Source organism: Camelus dromedarius, chromosome 5 (assembly GCF_036321535.1).
Source record: "Camelus dromedarius isolate mCamDro1 chromosome 5, mCamDro1.pat, whole genome shotgun sequence".
Classification (NCBI taxonomy): Eukaryota; Metazoa; Chordata; class Mammalia; order Artiodactyla; family Camelidae; genus Camelus; species Camelus dromedarius.
The window spans coordinates 82,318,274-82,339,825 of record NC_087440.1 but is presented as its reverse complement, the minus strand read 5'-3'; the positions used below and the strand labels follow the sequence as shown (position 1 = coordinate 82,339,825).

The window sequence follows — 21,552 nt, the reverse complement described above, 5'->3', positions numbered from 1 at the left end:
TCACTGTGGTTCTTAATTTGTTTCCCTAATGACAAATGATGTTGAACAACTGTTCATGTGCTTATTGGCCATTTGTGTATCCTTTTTGGAAAAGCTTGTGCCCATTTTAAAATTGGATAGTTTGTCTTTTTATTACTGAGTTGTAATAGTTCTTAATATATTCTAGATATAAGTCCCTTTACAGATACGTGGTTTTAAAATATTTTCTCCCATTCTATAGGTTGTCTTTCCACTTTCTTGATGGTATCCTTTGAAATGCAAAAGCTTTAAATTTTGATTAATTTTAGTTTACCTATTTTTTTCTTTTGTCTCTTTTGTGCTTTTGGTGTTATAGCTAAGAAACCATTGCCTAATCATGGTCACAAAATTTTTTAAAAAAAATTTAAAAGAGTTTTATAGTTTTAACTCTTACATTTAAGTCTATGATCTACTTTGAGTTAATTTTTGATACAGTGTGGGGTAGGGGTCCAACTTCATTCTTCTGTCTGTGGATATCCAGTTATTTCAGCACCATTTGTTGAAAGACTATTTTCCCCCCTCGAATAACTTTGATGTCTTTGTTGAACTCAACTGAATGTGAATGTATAGGTTTATTTATGGACTCTCAATTCTATTATGTTGGTCTATGTGTCTGTCCTTATGCCAGTACCACCCTGTCTTTATTTCTGTAGCTTTGTAGGAAGTTTTAAGATTGGGAAGTGTGAGTCTTCCAACTTTGTTTTTCTTTCCAAGATTATCTTGGCTTTTCTGGATCCCTTACATTTCCATATAAGTTTTAGGATCAAATAGTCAATTACTGCAAAAAAAAAAAAAAAAGCTTGCTTGGAATTTGATAAGAATTATGTTGAATTTGATATGGATCGTGTTGAATCTGTAGATCAATTTCGGGAGTGCTGCCATCTTAACAATAGTAAGTCTTCCAGTCCACGAACATGGGATGTCTAATTCCTTTCAAAAATGTTTCATAATTTTCAGGGTACAAGTCTTACATTCCTTTTGTTAAATTAATCCCAAGTTTTATTCTTTTGGATGCTGTCATAAGTGGAATTGTTTTTTTCAGAATGTTCATTGCTCGTGTATAGAACACAAACTTACTTTTGTATATCGATCTTTTATCCTACCACCTTTATTAGATCCAGCAATTATTTGTGGATTCTCTAGGGCTTTCTATAATAAGATCATGTCACCTGTAAATAGGATAGTTTCACTTCTTTCTTTCCAATATGAATGCCGTTTATTTCTTTTTGTTGCCTGATTGCATTGGCTAGAACCTCTGGTACAATGTTGACTAGAAGTGACTAGAGCAGAGATGTTTGAATTAGGAGAAAAGCTTTCAGTCTTTGAGCAGTAAGTACTATGCTAGCTGTGAGTTTTCCATAAATGGCCTTTATCAGGTTGAAGTTCTCTATTTCTAGTCTGTTGAGTGTTTTTTTTATCATAAAAGGGTATTAGATTTTGCCAAGTGCCTTTTCTACTGAAATTGTGTGATCTTTGTGACTTATTCTTCTAGTAGGGTGTATTATATTGATTGATTTTCACATGTTAAGCTAGCCTTGCATTCTTGGAATAAACCCCACTTGGTCATGGTATATAATCCTTTATATGTTTCTGAGCTTGGCACACTCATATTTTGTTGAGGATTTTTACATCTGTATGCATAATGGTGTAGTTTTCTTGTGATATCTTTGTCTGGTTTTGGTATCAGGTTAATACTGGTGTCCTAGAGTGAGTTGTCAAGTGTTACCTCCTCTTTTATTTTTTGGAAGAGTTTGTGAAGGACTGGTGTCAATTCTTCGTTAAATATTTGTTAGAATTCACCAGGAAGCCATCTGAGCCTGGGCTTTTCTTTGTAGGAAGTTTTTTGATTACTAATTCAGTCTCTTGATACTCTGCTATTTTAATAGATTTTAATAGCCTTGACTTGGTCCCCTCTTTTTCTACACGGCATCTTTTCATCGGAGCGCTGGGCCTTTTGATCATGGCAAAGAGTCCTGGTCAGAGAGGAATTATCTTTAGCCAGTTCCCATTTGCGGGGTGGATGACTCTGAAGAGCAGTCTCTGTTTTATTCCACAATAATCCCTTGAGTAGCAGCTCACTCCATGTTATAACGTAAACTCAGTACACGTCCCAGTCAAGGGAAGCAGCACTTCCTATATTTGCAATTGACTGACAAGATCAGCCTGGTGGATGAGTCCTATTTTTTCCTGCTAGGAAACTGCCAGCCACTGCCAGGTTTTAAGCAGGAGGAAGAATGGCTTAATTAAGTTCATAAGCAAGAACGATCTTTCTGGCACAGAGTGGAGAATAGATTAGAAGGAATTAAAGATTATGGGGAAGGAGAGTGGCTGGAGAGGTGAGCTGGCTTTGGCTTCTGCATTTCAGGGGGCCTGACTTTTGCAAGATATTTCAAGCTGCTGAAATTAGTTGGCTTCTGCCTGGGCTCAGCCAGCAGCCCACTGGCAGGAAATTAGAGGGCAAGAGGAGGGAGAAGCCAGATATTTCTCTGTCTGTGTCCCTCAGGCAGCACCTCTGACAGCAACTGTGTCTCTTCAGTTGCTCCAGCTGTGGGCAGACAAACCCTCCCTCTGTGCTTTCAGCTCCCACTGGGTTCTGTCCCCAGTTTCTTCTAACTCCATCCCCTCTCTCTGTCTTTTCCAGCCCTAGTGATGTTAGTGGCCTTCTGCTGTTACAGAATTCGGGGGTGCCATACCACCCTGTCTGGCTTCTCATCTGTTTCATCCCTTATGTAGATAATCCCATATATCAAATCTCCTTTAACTGAAAGAACTGGAGTGATTCCTTTGTCCTAGCTGCATCCTGACAGATACTGCAAAAGCCTGGGTTGCAGGAGGCCATTGAGATGGTATGTGTGTTGCGGAATTGCTGTGGGAAGGTGGTTGAGGGAGGCATCAAGATGACTGTGAGGTTTTTCGCTTAGCTCACTGGGCAGGTAATGCTGCTGTTGAATCAGGTAAGGTTTACAGGAGGAGGAGCCACTTTTCCTTAGAAGCTGGGGAGAAGGTGCTGGGTTGGAGTTGAACATGGTGATACCACTGAGACCACAAGGGGGCGCTGTACAGGGAACAGTTCCAATTCCTGAGCTGCTGCTCAGCATTAGGGCCAGGGCTGCTAGGCTGTATTGATTTGTTGGTCAGGATTCAGCGTTGGACTGTGTGTAGATTTGGTTACAACCCAGGAGGGCTGAATCTTGCTATGAGGACCACAGAGAGTGAGGAAGGCAAGAGGCCCAGCATGTAACGGGGAGTTCTCCTTGTTGGCTGGGTGCCTGCCAGGCTCTGGGAGGATGCAGGGAGGCAGGATGCAGATGACAGAGAGCTTCCCCCCGGGGTTTACAGGACCTAAAACTCATCAGCATTTGTACATCTGTGGCAGATTTATATTCTTAAGTAAGTTAAAATGTGAAGGCAGTAAGCAGTGTGAGGCTTAATGAACTATGGGAAAATCCATGCTAGGGTGGTCAGGAGTGGACTGCCTTCCCCGCGGTCATGATCTTTTCCCTTATCGTTGAAGCTGGGGCTCCTGCTGAGTTCTGCGAACCACGACAAGTCCCGGCACGGTGGTGCATTCTTCCAGACTCTGCAGCCTCTGTCCCGATCTGGCCAGGCTGGGCCCATGGCCTGCTCTGACCCACCCACGCCCTGTTCCAGGCGGCCTGCCGGCCCACCCAGCTCGCCCCTGCCAGGCCTCTTCCCTCATCTGCTTGTCTTCTCCCTCCGGCTCGGAGTACTTTCCTCTTCCCTGCGAGGAGTCCACCCGTGGGGACACCTGGGTGACTTCAGCCTCTCCTTCCTCTGATCGCACCTCTGTTGATAGTTAGAACCATCCAGTTTGGCATGCTGTTTTTGTTTAATTATTTCACATCTGTCACTTTCCTCTCCCAGACTAGATTGCGTCGTTAATTAATTAAATCAGCAAATATGTGAGTGCCTGCTCTGGGGGGCCCGGAGGCTGTGCCACACCTAAGCTTTTGCTGCATATCCCAGGTTTGCACCACGTCGGTGCTCGCCATACAGGGGTACTTGTTATGCGATGGTTCCTTAAATGTTTTTCCCTGGCATCCAGGACCACACCACCAAAGACAGACTCTATCTGAGTAACACAAGTTGCTTAAGCAAAAGTGCAGTGTTCTTAGCATATTCTGAAACACTCGTCATTTTAAAGGAAAACAGATTCTGGTTTGGGTGTGATATGAAACAAATCATCTTGTCTCTAACTCCTCTTCTACCCACACTTGCCTTCAGGTTGGATTATCCCAAATTGTGGACTGTCTTTCAGGTTGTTTGGCTGTGAAGAGCCCGTCTCCCATGGCTCATTTTCTTTGAGAGCCAGGGACTCCTTAATGTGGTTTTTCTCCCCTGCGTTGTGTGCTAGCCACTCTGCATCTCACTCTTAGGACTTGGGTCCTTATTTCTAGGATCTCCTTGGGGCCTAGACTCATACAAAGCTGGCCAGGTTATAAAAGACCACCTAGTCCAGACTCCCATTTAATATTTTAAAGCCAGGACTCCCGACTTCTAGTACAGTGCTTGTTCTGCCCCCACCATCACTTGGCTTCCATCATTTCCAAACCACGTCTGGTGTTCATTTTCTTCCCCCAAATGTTCCTGATGCCTTGGGAATGAAAAAAGCATCCATATTTGGAAAGCTCAGAGCTCCCTGGGGGCGGGAGCAGAGCACAGACTGTTCTGTGGAGAGGGAGGGTGTCAGAGCCCGCACTGCCGCCCTCCCCCAGGCACCTTGGGGCTGGTGCAGAGGAGCAGGCAGCCGTGCTGGGCCCTGGCTGGGCCTCCCTGCACAGTCCCTTGACCCATGGGACAGAGAACTGTGACCGCCCAGCAGGAGACACTACAACCTCACAAGACAGGGAGAGGAACTCAAGTTTGTTAAGTTCCTACTATGTGCCAGGTTCTGGAATAATAGTAGTAAATTAATAATAGTAATTACAACATAAAAAAAAAAACCCTGCTAAATGGCCTCTAAGCACTTGCCCCTTAACGTCCTTAGTCCTCACACGGGTAGAGAAGAGTCCTCAGTTAAGAGGAGGTGGACCCTCAGTTTCAGCCCCCATTTTTTTTCTTCTTTCCTGTCAGGTGCTTGCTTTGTAGATTGTGGGTGGTGTAAACTTTGTGTAAGAACTCCCAGGTTCAGAGACTGTGAATGCCACACTGAAAGAGGCTAAGTCTACCCTGGTGCTCTGTGAGGTGCCTTGGTTTGCATTCAGCGGCACCCAGAGCTGGTTGGACGTTGCAGGAGGTCTTGGAAAACATCCTTTTCCCTGGACAACGTAAATAACAGCCTTCTTACTGAAACAGGGTTCTTTAGTATTCTGGGCATGTTAAACAACAGGAATTCCACATTAGATCTCTGAGCGGATCACATGCTAAAAGCTCAGTCTTGGACCACACCAACCTGAGGTGGGGGGTGAGGGGACTTGCAGGCAGCGAGCGCCAGTCGAGGTCTTCCCGCAGTGCCGATCGCCGCCGCCAGAGGGCGCGGGCGGCGCGTCCTTGCTGCGGAGCTCGCGCATGCGCGGAGCCGTCCCAGCGGCCATGGCCCTGAAATTTGGATCATTCGGAGGTTCTACGCGAGGTCAGGGTTCGGAGAAGAAGCGTGAACTTGCCAGCCGTCTTTATTAACCTTGGATCACTGAGCTTCCTAAGAGACTCCTGGGCCGTTTCTCGAAAGCTGTGCCTTGTGGAGGCGATTACACACATGCCCACCGGTTCTTATTAGGCCGGAACCGAACCTCTGCTGATGTGCGCGTTTACTGTTCTGTGGCCACGGCGTTAACAGAGACTCCCACTGGAGCTGACAGCCTTCAGGACATTGAACAGTCAGTGCACGGATCACTTGAAAAGAGAAAGGAGTTACAAGTATGAGTTCTGGTAGTGGAGGTTTAGCAGAAGTTGATGTGCCTCCTTTTTTTCATGAACTGAAAAATAAATCCCTGGTCATAAGAACTGTAGAAGCCCAAGGAGGATTTTCCTAAAATACTTCTTAGTAGATTACTGTCAAGTCTTAAAGTGACAGAACCTAATCCTGACCTTTATGAATTGGATAGTTGCTAATGACCGTGACCTTCTAGGTATCCTGGAGCCTGAGGACAGCCTGGACAGGATGCTTCCTCCCTGCAGGAAAATTCTTCAGTCTGTTGGAGGCTGTGTCTCAGCTACCGTGGACCTTTGCTTATAGTGAGCACATTGCAGCAGGGCTCAGGGTTGTCTCTGCCAGTACCTGCTGTGTGACCTGGGGCAAATCATGAACCCTCTCTGAGTTTAAATTTCCTTATCTGCAGAATGAGGAGAGGAGAGAAGATAAGGGATCCAGTTTTTTCCTTTAGAAGCTGCTTGTCTTTTTTCTTAGAAGCCTTGAGATCCCTTCAGGGGCAGTGAATAAAGGTAGCTTGACAGAAAACTATCCATGAGTGGAGAGAATGAGGTGGCAGAGGTGGGGCCAGGGGAGACCTTGCAGTGCTTCTGCCCATGTGCAAAATCCAGAAGATGTGGGAGAGGGATGTGACTGGGAGGAGCTGAGAGGCCTGTGGCCTGCTGGGGATCTGCTGTGTAAGCCTCCTGGAGCTGTTGACCTCGGACTCGGTGATCTCTCCGGTCTCTTCCCATCTAGATTTAGTGATTCCACAAACGGCGGGTGGCTTGATGCCCTGTTACATGTAGCCACTCATCTCAGGTTGCTAGTCAGAGCTTCCTGTTTATATTTAGATGGTGTAAGAAGAGTAAGAGCCCTTTTACTGCTGCTGACCCATATTCATATTTAATGTTGGTTGTGTTGTCAGGCTCCTCATTGGTTCTTTTTTTGCAAGTAAGCAGAGACTCAAAGAGCCCCAAAAAAGTTTGGGGGCTGGAGCCTTAGGTGAAGGTCCACCGAGGTGCTTGTTCCCAGCTCTTCCCTGACACCCCGTCTGTCTGAGTCACTGTACTTTTCACATTGTTTTGGAAATGTCTTTCTCCTGCATTCCCTAGAGCCGGGCCTTCTCGAGGGAGAAGACTGTGTCCTGCTCTGGGAAGCCCAGCTGTGGAGCTCAGGGAGAATTTATGGAGAAGGGAGAGGCACAGCACATCTGTGCACTGGCTGCTGTCATTCCTTGCTGTAGTCAGGGCTGCGCTTAGCACGGCAGGAATCCCGTAATTCTTAGAAAAGAGGCTTGAACCAAAACCAAAGTTTACATGCCATCATGTATTATCAAGGTTGAGGGCTGTGCTGAAACATCAGCTGTGCTTAATGCAGTGGTGGGGATTAGTGGGGAGTGGTGGGGATGTAGATGATTGCTATTTTCTTCTCAGTGCTTTTCTGTATCTGTACAGATAATCCTGAAAAAAAATGAGGAGGATTGTCATCCCCCCAGGAAAGATGCTTGTTGATAATCGTAGTTACTGTCTATCAAGTACTTCCTTTCCTGTAGCTGGACTGAGGGCCAAGCCTCATGATAATCAGTTGGAGCAAGTGCTGTTGTTTTCATTTGCTTGATGAGGCAACAGAGGCCCTGAGATACTGAGGAAGCTGCTCTAAGCCGCAGAGCTAGAAAGTGGAGAAGCACGGGTTTGATTCTTCCAGGTCTGTCTACTCATGTATTTTCATGTATTTTCCATGTCCATGTATTTTTTTCACTTCTTAATATTCTACCCAGCAGATTGGTTATTGTAGCACAGAGATTAAAAATAATATAACAAAACATAGGATTACCACCTGACCTACTAATTCCATTCTAGGTATATACCCAAGAGAATTGAACGCATACGTCCATACAAAAACCAGTACATGAACGTTCATAGCAGCATGATTCGTAATAGTCAAAAAGTGTAAACAACCCAAATGTTCATCAACTGTTGAACAGATAGATAAAGTGTGTTAGATCCATACAATGGGATATCGTTCAGCAACAAAAAAGAGTGGAGTATTTGGAACTAGAGAAGGAGGTTGTGCAGTATTGTGAATGTAGTAAATGTCGCTGATTTGTTCACTGTAAAGTGGTTAATTTTATGTCATGTGAATTTCTTCTCAATTTAAAAAAAAGGTCTGCAGTACCGATACATGCTGCAGTGGGTATGGACCTTGAGAACGTTACGCTAAGTGAAAGAAGTCAGATACAAAAGGTCGCGTATTGTATGCTTCCATGTATGTGAAATATCTAGAAAAGGGAAATCCATAGTCAGAAAGTGGATTAGCGGTTGCCAGGGTCTGGGAGGAGCGTGGAATGGGGAGCAACTGCTAATGGGTGTGGGATTTCTTTTTGGGGTGAAGCAGATGTTCTGGAAATAGCTAGTGGTGATGGGTCCACAACTATGTGAAGATACTAAAGCCACTGAGTTGTACATTCAAACAAATGAATTTTGTGTTATGTGAGTAATATGTCAATAAAACTGTTATTAAAAATGTATATAAAGATAATATAACAGATGAATAAATCCTGCCACTTGGAGACCTGCCAGAGTACTGTTACCTAAAGATAATAGTGATGTAACGAACAATCATGATAGTTACTGGGCTGTGAGTGCTCACCATGCGCCAGGAACTGTTCTAAGCACATAATGTTTTACATATAACGTCAGCTGCGGAGGAGGGACCAGGGAGCCTGGCTCCAGCCCACGTGCTCAGCCGCTAGGGAGTACTGCTTTACACGTGAATTCAGGTAAACCCGAGACACGCGCGAGTGTATGGAGAGGCTAAGAGCAAGGACTCAGAGTCATACGTGACACTTCAGAGCCCCAGTTCCCTACCCTCTGAAATGAGGCTGATAGTAGATTCTCCCTCCTTCTTGGGAAGATTAGAAAATTATGTCAAACTCTCAGAAGGGTGTCTGGCATGTAGGTAGCGCTCACTGCATGTTGTTATTACTATCCTATGGTTACTAAGCAGAGACTTGAAGAGCATTAATTCAAATTATTTAGTGAACATTTCAGGTTGAATCAGCCTCTCATTTGCTCACAGAATTATAAAGCTGGAAGGGACATTATAAGATCATCTGCTGTAGCAAGTGAATGTCTGATTCAGGGCTTGTCATCTCCTTCTTTATAAGCGGGGTGTGTGTGTGTGTGTGTGTGTGTGTGTGTGTGTGTGTACATGCACACCTCCTCAGAGGAATATGATGACTCTGGAAGGAAGACAGCAATTTCTTAAAGCACCCAGAAGGGGCTAACCATGGCTCCCAGCCCAGAGACCACTAAAGATCACGGAAGCTCTGGATTAACAAGGACTTCACAGGAGGTCCTGGCCAGCCCCGACCCCTCAGCGTTTGCGGGTTTCCCTCAGCATCCCTGCTCTGCAGCCTGTGTCGGGGCTTGTCTTGAGTTGAGTGCATCTGGCACCTGTGGGAACCTGGCTGTTCTAGAGGCGAGAACCTGGAGTTGCTCCTGCCAGCACTTTGCTGCGAGAATCTTGAATCACTTTTCCAAGTTTCTTTTTAGCCTTGGAATTTGAGATCCCTGGAAATTGTCCTACTGTCTTTGAAGTCCTTGCCACAGAGGCCTGGTATTGTAATAAAGGTTTTCTGGTACTTCCAGTTATAAACTCCCCTGTGGGTCATGTTACAGCAAAGCATCAGAGTGTACCTGTCTCGGGCCTGGCTTCAGAGATGCGGTTAAGATAAATGAGGAAACAAAGCCTAATGTTGTAGTACATAGTTCCTATAATTATATTTTATGGCCTTTTATTGTGTTGCATAACTCCGTAAGAAATTAATTCCCTGTTCATTTTAATGCGATTAAAAAAATCAAAATATTTGTTTTGGCTGTTATTCCTCCAAAGTCATACAGCTCCAGATGGTATCCCAGAAGTTCAACCCTCACGACACAGACGAGGACTGGGAGGCCTGGCGACCCAGGGGCTTGCCTAGGGTGATGCAGCTCTTGGTGGGAAAGGACACCACTGCCCTGAGGCTCTGGACTTTGATTTCTATGCCTTTACAATTTGAAACTCATTTTTATTGTCACTCCTGTTATCAGACACTGAATATGCTGTCTGCAGCTCAGTGAGGCAGGATATTGTGAGCACTTTGGGGGTCGGGTAGACCAGGGGTCGAAACTTGGCTCTGCCGTTTATTAGCTGTGGGGCCTGAAGTTCACTTTTATCTATAAGGTGCTATTAACACCTTACTTGCCACGGTGGCTGTGGGGATTTGAAGTAAGTGGTGTGTGTCAAACCCTAGGCATAGTCCTGGGTGCTGAGTATGGCCTTGAGAAATGAACCTTTACAGTTATTGAAACTCTTCAATCTTACATGCTCAGATCAGGCTCCTGGCTGAGGGATCTCAAATTTAGTAAATCCTGAAAGTATTTGGGAGTGTTAACCTATCAGTGATCGCTGGATTTTTTTTTTTTTTTTTTTTTTTTTTTTTTGGCAATGAGACGTGTAGCTCTCCACTAACTCAGCCGAACCTCCAAGGATGTGTAGCTCTTGAGGAAATAAAATGGGGCTCCTTTTCAGAGATGATGAAACCTTGGTTTGGAAGGAAACAAAGGATGGGGAGTCCAGTTTGCCATATTATGCTCTGTGAGATACACCTGAATAGAGCAACGTGGAGGCTGAGTGCATTGGAGCTCTTACATGTCCAGGGTCCTCAGCTGCTCCTCACTGCCTAGTGCCCCTCTCAACCATGATGTCCCACTGCTTCCCCCGCGTCTGCACAGCACCTCCACTTCCCGGAGCCCACCCTGCCTCGGACTTTTGGAGTATCACCTGGGGCAGGAGCCACTTGTCCCAGCTCATGGGCCCCCTTGTAATCTCCAGTTCTGGCCCCTGCACAGACCTTCGGCAAGTCACTGAGCTCCTGTTTCTTTTCCTACAAGATTTGGACAAGGACAGTAACCTGTTAGACAGAACTCAAATTACTAATGCATGTGGAGGAGCTTTGAAGCAGTCAGATGGGACCTAAATGATTTTATTATCATCAGTTTAGTTAAAATGTGTTATTACTCTTCACAGAAAGGAACTTTCAGAATCAGAAGTGAGTCTATCTGTGGGCATTTCCACAGGGAAGGGAGATAAATTTGGGTCCAGTGGCTACTCAGCGTTCTTGAAATCACGACACATAATCAGCCACTTTTCTCACCCTTGCTTTTTTAAGCTGGCCTTGATGACTGGTCACGGAACACTTAGATTCTATTCTTTTTTTACACAGCTTTGACTTTGCAGTTGCAGATCATATTGAGATGTTCATTAGGCATTGCTGTCGCACCAGCTGTTTATCAAATCTGTTTTTCACTTTTTTGTCATGCATTCCTCTGGAAAAGAGAAAGTGACTAAAAGCATTATTGACGATAGCTATCCAAACTGACAAGGTGTCATCTGACATTTTAATGGGGGCCAATTTGGACCATGACCTCCGGACTCTGCTTCTCAGACAGTGTTGATCTGATCCCAGACACTTGAAAATTTATAGTCAAGTCCAGAGGTCCTGTACACAGCTTTTGACAGATAACTGAGCTGCACAGCCATGAGTTCACTGTGGTAAACAACTCCGCTGCTGCTCTGAGATGTGCGCAGTGCCCGTGGAATGAACGTCACATCATCTGAGAGAAAGAAAGGAACAGTATTTACCATAAAAGGCCTCCTACCTGAGAATGGACTCCTTGTCAAGGACCCATTTGCCAGCCAAGACGTTGGGTGTCCATGTTTCTGCCTCATTAGAATAGGAATCCACAGAACACAATGCTCTCCTCACATGGAGTAAGTTGTGTAGCTGAAGTGAATATTCTTACCAACTGCCTGGCTGTGAATTGCAGCCCTAGATGACTGGATTTCAGAGATTTCAGAACACACAGTACAGGTGACAGTCGGACTGTGTTGAGCTGGATTTTCTTTGACTCCGTGGGCTTGGCAGGTCCCTGAGGGCCTGGGTCATCTTCGTGCGCATTAGTGGTCAGAGTCCATCCTGTAGTAGTAGAGAGTGCCAAAGACTAGACCCACTTCTTCCTGGCCCTTTGACACACTCTGGAGAATTTGCTTCCTTCGTATTAAATCCCTGATATCAACTTGCATATTATTTGATTGCTTCTCATACAAGCAGAAGGCAGATTATGAAACAATTTCTTTCTTTTTGTTGTCTTCTGGTGGTTTTAGTTTTGCACAAATGAGCACTTAAAGCACATTTAGGAGTGGTATTTGTTCAGTTTATCTTGTATTCTCCTTCAGAGAAAATTTCAAGAGGTTGAAACAGAGTTTACACTAGAGAGAGACTGCTTAGTGATTTTTTTTTTTTTTTTTTTTTTTTTTGCAAATGCATTAACAACTTTGGCTCTAAATGGAAAGGGAGTGAATATTGAGCACTGAGGACTGGAGGGACATTAAAACAGTTATTATATCTATTCTTCACATTCAAAGTTTAGTAGAGACATAGAAGTTAAAAATAGACCTAAATCTGATTTCTAGAGATGAAACTTACCAATGTCTAAGATGGAAAACACACTGGATGTGATTAATGGCAGATTAGACATTGAAGAAAAGATTAGTGAACTTGAAGATGTCACAACAAACTCCATCCAGAGTGAAACAGAGTGATTTTTTTTTTAAACTGGAAAGAGCATAAGTGAGTTGTGGGATAACTTCAAGTGGCCCAGTATGTGTATAACTGGAGTCCCCTAAGGAAGGGGGAGGGTAACAACAACAACAAAACTTGAAGAAATAATGGCTGAATGTTTCTCGAATTTTATGAAAACTGTAAATCCTCAGATCCAGAAAGTTCAGCAAAGCCCAAGTACAAGAAACATGAAGAAAACAAAACCAAAGCATGTTGTAATCCAAACTGCTCACAGCCAGTGATAGAGAGAAATCTTAAAAGCAGCCAGAAAAAAAGACACATTACATGCAGATGAATAAACATAACGGTGACAGCAGATTTATTGTCAAAACCCATGCTAGTGAGAATCCATAGAGCAACATCTTTAGTCCTGGGGGGTGGGGGACATGGGGGGAAGCAAGCTGTAAACCCTGAATCCCACACTCGATGAAAGTATTCTCAAACGTACAGGCCAAATAAAGCCTTTTTCAGACATACAGTGATGGAAAGAGCTCATCACCAGCTGAGCTGCACTACAAGAAATGCTGAAGGAATCCCTTTAGGTAGGATACCAGAAAGAAACACGAATCTACATGAAGAAACAAAGAGCCCTGGAAACCGTAATAATATGGGTAGCTCTATCAGTTTTTCCTCCTTATTTAAGTGTCTTTAAAAGATAACTGACCATTTCAAATAAAAGTAATAATCGTGTAATGTGGGGGATTTATAATCTGTGTAAGAGTATAGAGTATATAATAAGAAAATAAGAACTGGAAAGAGAGAAATGGTAGTATGCGATAGTAAAATTATGTGGTATAATGTCAATAATAGTAAACCTTAAAGCAACCACTGACAGTTATGCTCAGAGACTTCAATACCCAGTTTCAATAAATGACAGAACAAGTAGACAGATGATCAGTAAGGATACAGAAACCTTGCACAAGACAATCTACTAGTTTTACCTAGTTGACATTTACATGTCACTCCACCCAACAGCAGAATATATGTTCTTTTCAAGATTCTTATGAAGATTGACCATATTCTGGGCAAGAAGTAAGTTTCAAGAAACTTAGAGGGGGAGGTTCCAGTATGTTCTCTGACCTGTGTTGGGATCCCCAAGACCACCCTCAGATCAGTGATTCACTAGAACTCAGGAAAGCTGTCATACTCATGATGAGTTTATCACAGCAAAAACCTGCAGATTAAAATTAGTAAAGGCCAAAGGTGCATAGGGCAGAGTCCAGAAGAGACCAGGCTCAAGATTTGTCATCTTCTCCCAGTGGGTGGTATGGACAGCACTTAATTCTCTGAGCAACGATGCAGAAACACTACACTAATGGTGTACTGCCAGTCAGGGAAGCTCGCTGAGGCCACCATGTCCAGCGTTTGTATGAGGGATGAGTCATGTAGGCATAGAGTGCCCGTGGGACTTAATTATTCATTCTCTAGTCTCTCTAGAGATCATACTGATACAGTATGACTCAAGACCTACACCATAAATCACATTCTAAGTAGAACTATCTGGTGTGGCCTGAGGACCCAGATGTACAAAGACATTCTTATCGGGTAGGATATTCCAAGGGCTTAGAGCTTCTCTCCCAGCTGGTCAAAGGCCAGTCCTTTCTCTGCAGTGTGCAGAATTTGAACATCTCAAGCCTGTTTAGCCCTTTGCTACACAGACCATAATGGAATTCATTTAGAAATCAATAACAGAAAGATCTTTGGACAATACCCAAGTATTTGGAAACTAAATAACACATTTATAAAGAAGAATTCAAAAGTTAAGTTAGAAAGTATTGTGAGCTGAGTGAAAATTAAAACACAATATATCAAAATTTGTAGGATACTGCTAAAGCAGTACTTAGTGAGATTTATAACACTAAATGCCTATATTAGGAAAGAAAAAAGGTCCCAGCTTTATACTTTGGCTTCCACCTTAAGAAACTGGAAAATGAAGAGTAAATTAAATCCAGTGTGTGTAGAAGAAAGGAAATAATAAAGATCAGAGCAGACATAAATGAAATAGGAAACAAGGAAAGTAATAGAGAAAAATCCATGAAACCAAAATCAATGAAATCAAGAGATCTTTATTGAGAATTTCAACAAAACTGATAAACCATTAGCCAGACTGTTAAAGGTAATTAAAAGAGAGGACACAAATTGTCATTGTCAGGAATAAGAGAGATGTCGCCATGAGAGACTCTACAGATGCTGAAAGGATCAGGGAGCATTGTAGCCAACACCACACCAATACATCTGACAACTTGGGAGAAATGGACAAACTACTTAAAGGATATAAACTACCAAAGCTCACTGAAGAACAAAGAGATAATCTGAACAACCCTAAATCAAAGAAATAGAATTTATAGTTAGAAAGTTTCCCACAAAGAAAACTGCAGGCCAAGATGACTTTGCTGGAAAAGTCTACCAAACATTTAAGAACAAAATAATAATTCTACATGAACTCTTCCAGGAAGTTAAAGAGGAGGGAATACTTCTCAAGTCATCTTGTGAAGTTAGCACTTAACCTTAAAACGAAAACCAGACAGAGAGATTACAAGGAAACTATAGACAAATATTCCTCATGAACATAGATGGAAAAAAATCCAAGCAAAAATTTTAACAAATCAAATCTAACAATATAGGATTGTTGAAGGATAACACATCATGGTCAATAGGTTTATCTCAGAAAATTTGGTTTAACATTTGAAAAATCAATCGATGTAGTTCACCACATTAAGAAACTAAAAAAGAAAAAGCCGTATGATTATCTCAAAAGATGGAAAAAGGACCTGAGAAAATCCAGCATCCATTTTTGATATAAATGCCTAGCAAAATTAGTGTGGAAGGGGTTTTCCTCAACCTAAAAAAGGAAAACCTTATAGTTAACATCAAACTTAGTGTGAAAGGCTGCTTTCTCCCTAAGATCAGAAATGAGATAAGGACGTCTGCTCTCACTGCTACTGTTCAACATTGTACTAGAGGTTCTTGACAGGGCACTAAAGCAGCAAGGCAATAAATAGAAATAAAAGGCATCCAGATTGGAAAGGAGGAAGTAGAACTGTCTTTATTTGCAAACAACATGATTGTGTGAAATTTTTATGGAATCTACAAAAACGGTAGTAGAACTAGTAAGTGGATTTAGCACGGTTACAGAATACAAGCTCAGAATTCAAAAATCATTGTATTTCTGTACATTAACAGTGAACCAAAGAAAATTAAAATTAAAACAGTACCTTATAACAGCGTAATAAATATGGAATACTTAAGGGTAAATCTGAGAAAAGGTTTGCAGGACATGTGCCCTGAAAGCTACAAACCATCGCTGACAGCTGCTAAAGACGACATACGTGAATAAAGAGACATGCTGTGTGCATGGGTTGGAAAATTCAATACCATTTAGATTTCAGTTCTCCCCAAATTGATCTACAAATTCAACACAAATCAATCAAAATCCCAGCCAACTTTTTAGAAATTGACAAGCAAATTTTATGTGGAAATGCAAGGGACTAAGAGTAGCCAAAAAACTGAAAAAGAAGAATAAAATTGGAGCACTAACACTACTTTCAAGATTTATAAAGATGCAGTAGTCAAGACAGGGTGATACTGGCATAAATATAGACAAAAGATCATTGGATCAGAATAGAGGGTCTAGAAATAGCCTCATGTGTTTATGCCCATCTGAGTTTTTACAGAAGTGCAAGGCAATTCAATGGAGAAAGGAAGATCTTCAATAAGTATACTGGAACATTCAGATGCCTTTTTGCAAAGAAGTAAACATTGATCTATATCTTGCAACATACACAAAAATTACTTTTTAATGGATTATAGACCTAGATGTAAAGCCTGAAAGTGTAAAAATTCTAGAAGAACGTATAGGAGGAGAAACCCTTTATAACCGTTTGAAGACATGAAACCAAAAGCACAGTCTGTGAAAGAAAATATTGGTAAATTTGACTTCGTCAAAATTAAAAATTTCCAGTTGTCAAAAGACATGTTAAAGGAATGAAAACACAAATCACGGACTGAGAGAAAATATTTGCAAATCACATATCTGATAGAGGGTTTGTATTCAGAATATAAGGAGAACTCTCAAAACTCAGTAATAAGAAAACGAACAACCCAATAAAAGTGACTAAAAGATTTCAATAGGCACTTCACCAAGGAAGATGTATGGATAACAAACAAGCACATGAAAAGATGGTCAGTATCATTAGTCATGATGGAAATGCAAATTAAAACCGCAGTGAGTTACTCCTCACATCCCCTTAGATGGCTATAAAACAATAGTCAATAACAAGTGTTGACAGGAATGTGGAGAAACTGGAACCCTCATTGCTGGTGGGAATATGAAGTGCTATAGCCACTTTGGAAAACAGGTGTTTCTTAAACAGTTAAAAATAAATTTACTATCTGACCCAGCAATTCTACCCCTAGTTATCTACCCAAGAGAATTAAAAACATATGTCTACACATAAAAATTATACATGAGTGTTCACAGCAGCATTATTCATATTAGCCAAAAAGGAAACAGCCCAAAGTCCGTTACTGGCAAGTGAACAGATAAAATGCAACATACAACATACACCATACAGCAGTGAAAAGAAATGGAGCATTGCTATTAACTTAGATGAACGTCGAAAACATTATGCTAAGTGAAAGAAACTAGACACAAAATACCATGTATTCTATGATTCTATTTTTATGAAATGTCCAGAAAAGGTAAATCTACGGAGACAGAAAGCAGATTAGTGGTTGCCTGAAGGCTGGGGGTGAGAATAGGGATCAGCTTCTTTTGGGCAGAAAGGATCATTTGGGGATGATGGAAATATTCTAAAACTGGATTGTGCTGATGGTTGCACAACTCTATGAGTTATTAAAAATTGTTGAATTTTACTTAAAGTAAATGAATTCTATGGCATGTAAATTATCTCTCAGCAGAGCTATTTTTTTAAAAAAAAAATGGTATACAGTGGTCCAGACAGATTTTCAGCTTGAATATCAAATGGTGCTTTCTGTGGGTATTGTTATCGGTGCTCCATTTTGATGTTCCATTTTGTCCTTAGAGAGGGTGGAGAATATGCTTCTCTAATGTTATCTGGCCAGCAATAGTAAAAAATTAAGCTCTATGAAAAATAACTCACCGTTTTTGTATGTTTGAATTTTAGGACTTTGTTTAGAGAAGTTGCCTATTTCCTCTTCTGCCAGTAATCTCCACGTGGACCGGGAACAGGATGTCATCACCTGTTACGAAAAAGCGGGGGACATTGCACTCTTGTACCTCCAAGAGATAGAAAAGGTAAGTGAGGACCATGTCTTCGTTCAGTTGATAATTTTTTACAATTTCAAATCAGACTGTACAGAACTGTGATCAATCTCTGGAAACCTTCAGCTTGTCTGTCTCTGGGTGCAAAGCTTTACTTGTAATCTTTAATGCTAAGGAGAGTGTGGTGGTGAATGTAGCATCTTGTGAAAATAGATGGGTCAATGTTTGGGAAGCATTTTAACATCCCCTGGGCATAAATGACAGTACACATCTATTCATACCCTCAGTGTCCTGAGACTGGCCAATCATTCCTGTTCTCGTATGCAAAATGGGTTGAGCTTCACTTGTTCTTGTGTGGACTATGTACCGACAGAGGGTACATCTGGGATTGAGAAGCTTTCCCTCAGTGGTCATGCCAAGGTCTCCTGGGGACTCTGAACTGAGCTATCGGGAGCAGGTGGTGTATCCCCGAGACCATCTGGGATGGTTTTCTCCCAGCAGCCAGTGGTTAGCCTCTGGTGTGGGGAGAACCAGCAGCTGAGCCGAGGGCCACCTGAGCAGAGAACGAGTAAGCGAGGGGCCCTGAGTTCACACGCTCAGGCAGAGGAGGCTGGAGGCTGGATGGGGATGGGGATGTGTGGGCAACTGGTCTGTTTAGAAGGATCACTGGCTTTTGGCTCCGCACTTTACTGTTACTTCCCTCACTTCTCAGCTTCGATTTTCCCATCTGTGAAAGGAGCCTAATAGTGGTCCCTACTTCACGGAGTTCTTGTGGGGATTCTAAAAGGCCACGTAAATAAAGGCACCTAGCCCAGCTTCAGGACCATATTGGATTCTCGGTCAGTGTCACTTGTTTTTACCAGTAGCACTAGCTCCTAGCCATGTCTGCCCCCGCAGTTTCCTGGTGTTCTAACCAAGGCTTGACCCTGGTGTTTTCCCCTTCAGACCCAGACGTGTATCCTGTGAGATTGTCTGAAATGATTAGATGTCCTGTGAGACTTTGAAAATCGTCCTCATCTTGTTTCCCATCAACTTCATGGGCTCTCTGTTTCCTTGAGGACTAGAGAAGGACTGTCACAGGCTTGCTAGTTTTTGTTATTCTGTAAGTGTGCAGACTGGACGTCATTTCTTTCATGAATCTTTGTAGTGTGTTGGTGGGTGTGACAAGGATCAGAATTAGCCTTTAAGAGCAGGGAGAGTAGGGTGAGAGCCCCAGAGGAGAGGTGGAACGTGGTGGGAGTGGCGTCTTACCTGGTCTCCACCTGGTCTCCACCCGAATGGGTTGTAAACCGCGGTTCGTCATGTCCAGGAATTCAGGAAGATATTCCGGCTGTCTTGTCACAATGTTGTTGTATCAGAAGTCTGTGATGAGAAGGGAATTATTTGTTATCCAGAATTTATGACACGATCTTTAGAGAAATGATGATGCAGCTTGCTTTTTAAATCCACAGTTTTCGCCGTCTGCCTCCTTGACAGTCAGTGTCTGGCAGCGAGAAGTCTGCTTACCCCGGCTAAGCTGTTCTGGGGACCCCTCAGTCCTTGCCACTTAGAGGACCTGCATCTGCAGTTTACTCTCTAACCGCGGTCCGGCTCTGTCACGCTGGGGCTGCCTCCTCCTGGCTGGGAGAATGGAGGTTCATCTGTTAACGTGTGTCTTTAACGACGTGGGAATTGGCACTCCAGGGTGTGTCTCCTGCTGTGTTCACTTATAACCACGTATTCACCACTGAGTCTTTAGCCAGACCGTCAGGGAGACTCATACAATCATAGGATTTAAAATAACTACTTTTCATGGTTTTGAGGAAAGAGTGATCCAGAATGTTACGTTTTGAGAAGAAAATGGAGGCACAGAAAGAGAAAGACCAAGGACACACAGGAAGTCTGGGCCAAAGCTGAGCTTAGAACCCAGCTCTCCTGACACCTGCTTGAGTGTCACTCACTTCATCATCCCCGGCTGCTAACCAGTAACTGTGGAACCCTGTAGTTTCTCACACCCTTCGACATAGAAAGTGCTCAATGCATATCTGACCAAGCAAGCCATAGCTCTTAGTCACGCGGGGAAGCAGCTTCAGCCTGGGCTTTAATGTCAGGGTATGTAGATGACTTTCCCATTTCTGGCTCTGAATTTTCCTTCATGGGAAACCGCTTTGATGCTCCCCAGTTCCAGCAAGCTGGGATACTGGCAATGAGAGACTGAATGAACTGAATATCTGTTCTGACTGTAGTGGATGCTCCAGAAATTACCTGCGATTGATAAGACTTCTAGGGGGAAGATGACCTTCCTTAAGTGACCCCTGGGCTTAGTGGAAGTTCACGGGTTTTTATGAGGCAAGATAATGGGTGCTTTGCAGAAGAAGGTACCCATTTGGCCTTTTTTTTTTTAAAAAAAAAAAAAAACAAACTTGAATGATTTTAAAAGTTATGCTAAATTGAAAGCAAATGTTAGGGAAATAAAATCTGAATGAAATAAAAGGCTGGGGCAAGTTGGATAAATAGTGCTTTGCTTTTCCAGGCAGGCAGCCCTATCAGGGAGGAAAGCTGGTACCCTCTGCTGCTGTGTTTGTTCTGCTGGGCGGGGGCAGTCTCCATGGCTCCGCCCTCATCCCCAGCCACTCTATAGTGAAGAAACTTCTGTTTGCCTGGACTTTTTTTTTTTTTTTTTTTTTCATTTTATTTATTACTGTTGGTCTTGACATCATTCACTGGCAAGGATAAAATTTGGGGAGAACTTTGAGGGCAGTTTGGAGTACTGTGGAAAATGTTTTTTCATAAACTGGAACGACCAATTTGTGTTTCCAAGGCAGCCTCATTCCTTGAATTTCTCTAAAAGTGGGTATGTTTAGTGATATTAGAGTTGTTTGTTTCCTGAGGAGCAGTGGCTCTTCAGCGAGGGGACTGACTGTGGCTTCCCCTCGAGGCGGCGGACTTCCGCTGTGAAAGGCAGCAGGCCGAAGGGGCTGTTGGGATCCTGGCCTTGCCACCTCTTGGCTGTGGGGCATTGGGCAAGTTACTCAGCCTCTCTGTGCTTTCTCAGGATCCTCATCCGTGAAACAGTGATAACAATTGCTGTAGGGCTGTTGTGAGGATGGAATGGGTTAACTCATGTGCTCCCCAGTACATGTTCAGCACACAGTAAATGTTAGCTTTGTTGTCATTATCTGCTCCTGTGTCACCTGGCAGTGGAATCTTTCCTAACCTTGGAAGATTTCAGATACTCAGATGAAAATATGCAGTATTATAAACATGCTATTTTATTAAAAGTGTGAAATAATTTTAAAGAGATCTACATGGAGTAGTTTTTTCAGGAGAATTTGGTTTTCCGTCTCTTGTGTGGAAGCTAAGGGGACAACAACTTGCCTGAAGTCCCCTGTATTGTTCATATCTGGGGTCTGAATTTCTGTTCACCCCGGCTGTTTGACCTTGGTCTAGTTGTTTATTTCTGTTCCTTTCAGCTTCCCACTTCCATGGTGGAGCTGATACTGCCTGATGTGTCTCAGGCTAGAAAACCAGTGAGCCACCAGTGTTTCTGCCCAGTACGATAGGAGTTTCCATGTGTCATTCTCCCTCCTTGTTTCAAACGTGGAGGTGGGACCAAAGAAAATTTGAATACACAAAAGTCGTGTACATTGAATACTTGTTTAGTGTTGTCCTTGTTCTGTTGGGGTTACAGAGACGTCTACTCATAGTTTTCTCTGATAGTTTGTTCTCTAAAGGGGAATAAAAGATACCTCCAAAATTGTGCATATAGGATAA

At 42.9% G+C, this 21,552-nt stretch overlaps 1 protein-coding gene across 7 annotated transcripts in view; it reads left to right on the top strand.

Annotated features, from left to right (window-relative positions):
* Nucleotides 1-21,552, top strand: part of TTC7B (tetratricopeptide repeat domain 7B) — a 225,405-nt gene that overhangs the window by 32,388 nt on the left and 171,465 nt on the right. For 6 of the 7 annotated variants that reach the window (XM_064486195.1, XM_064486194.1, XM_064486193.1 and 3 more), the window contains one exon: nt 17,702-17,832. In XM_064486195.1, the coding sequence (XP_064342265.1) occupies nt 17,702-17,832 (131 nt within the window). Of the gene's footprint in view, nt 1-17,701; nt 17,833-21,552 lie in introns of those variants that run through there. The other variant, XM_031454180.2, reaches the window with a different exon arrangement.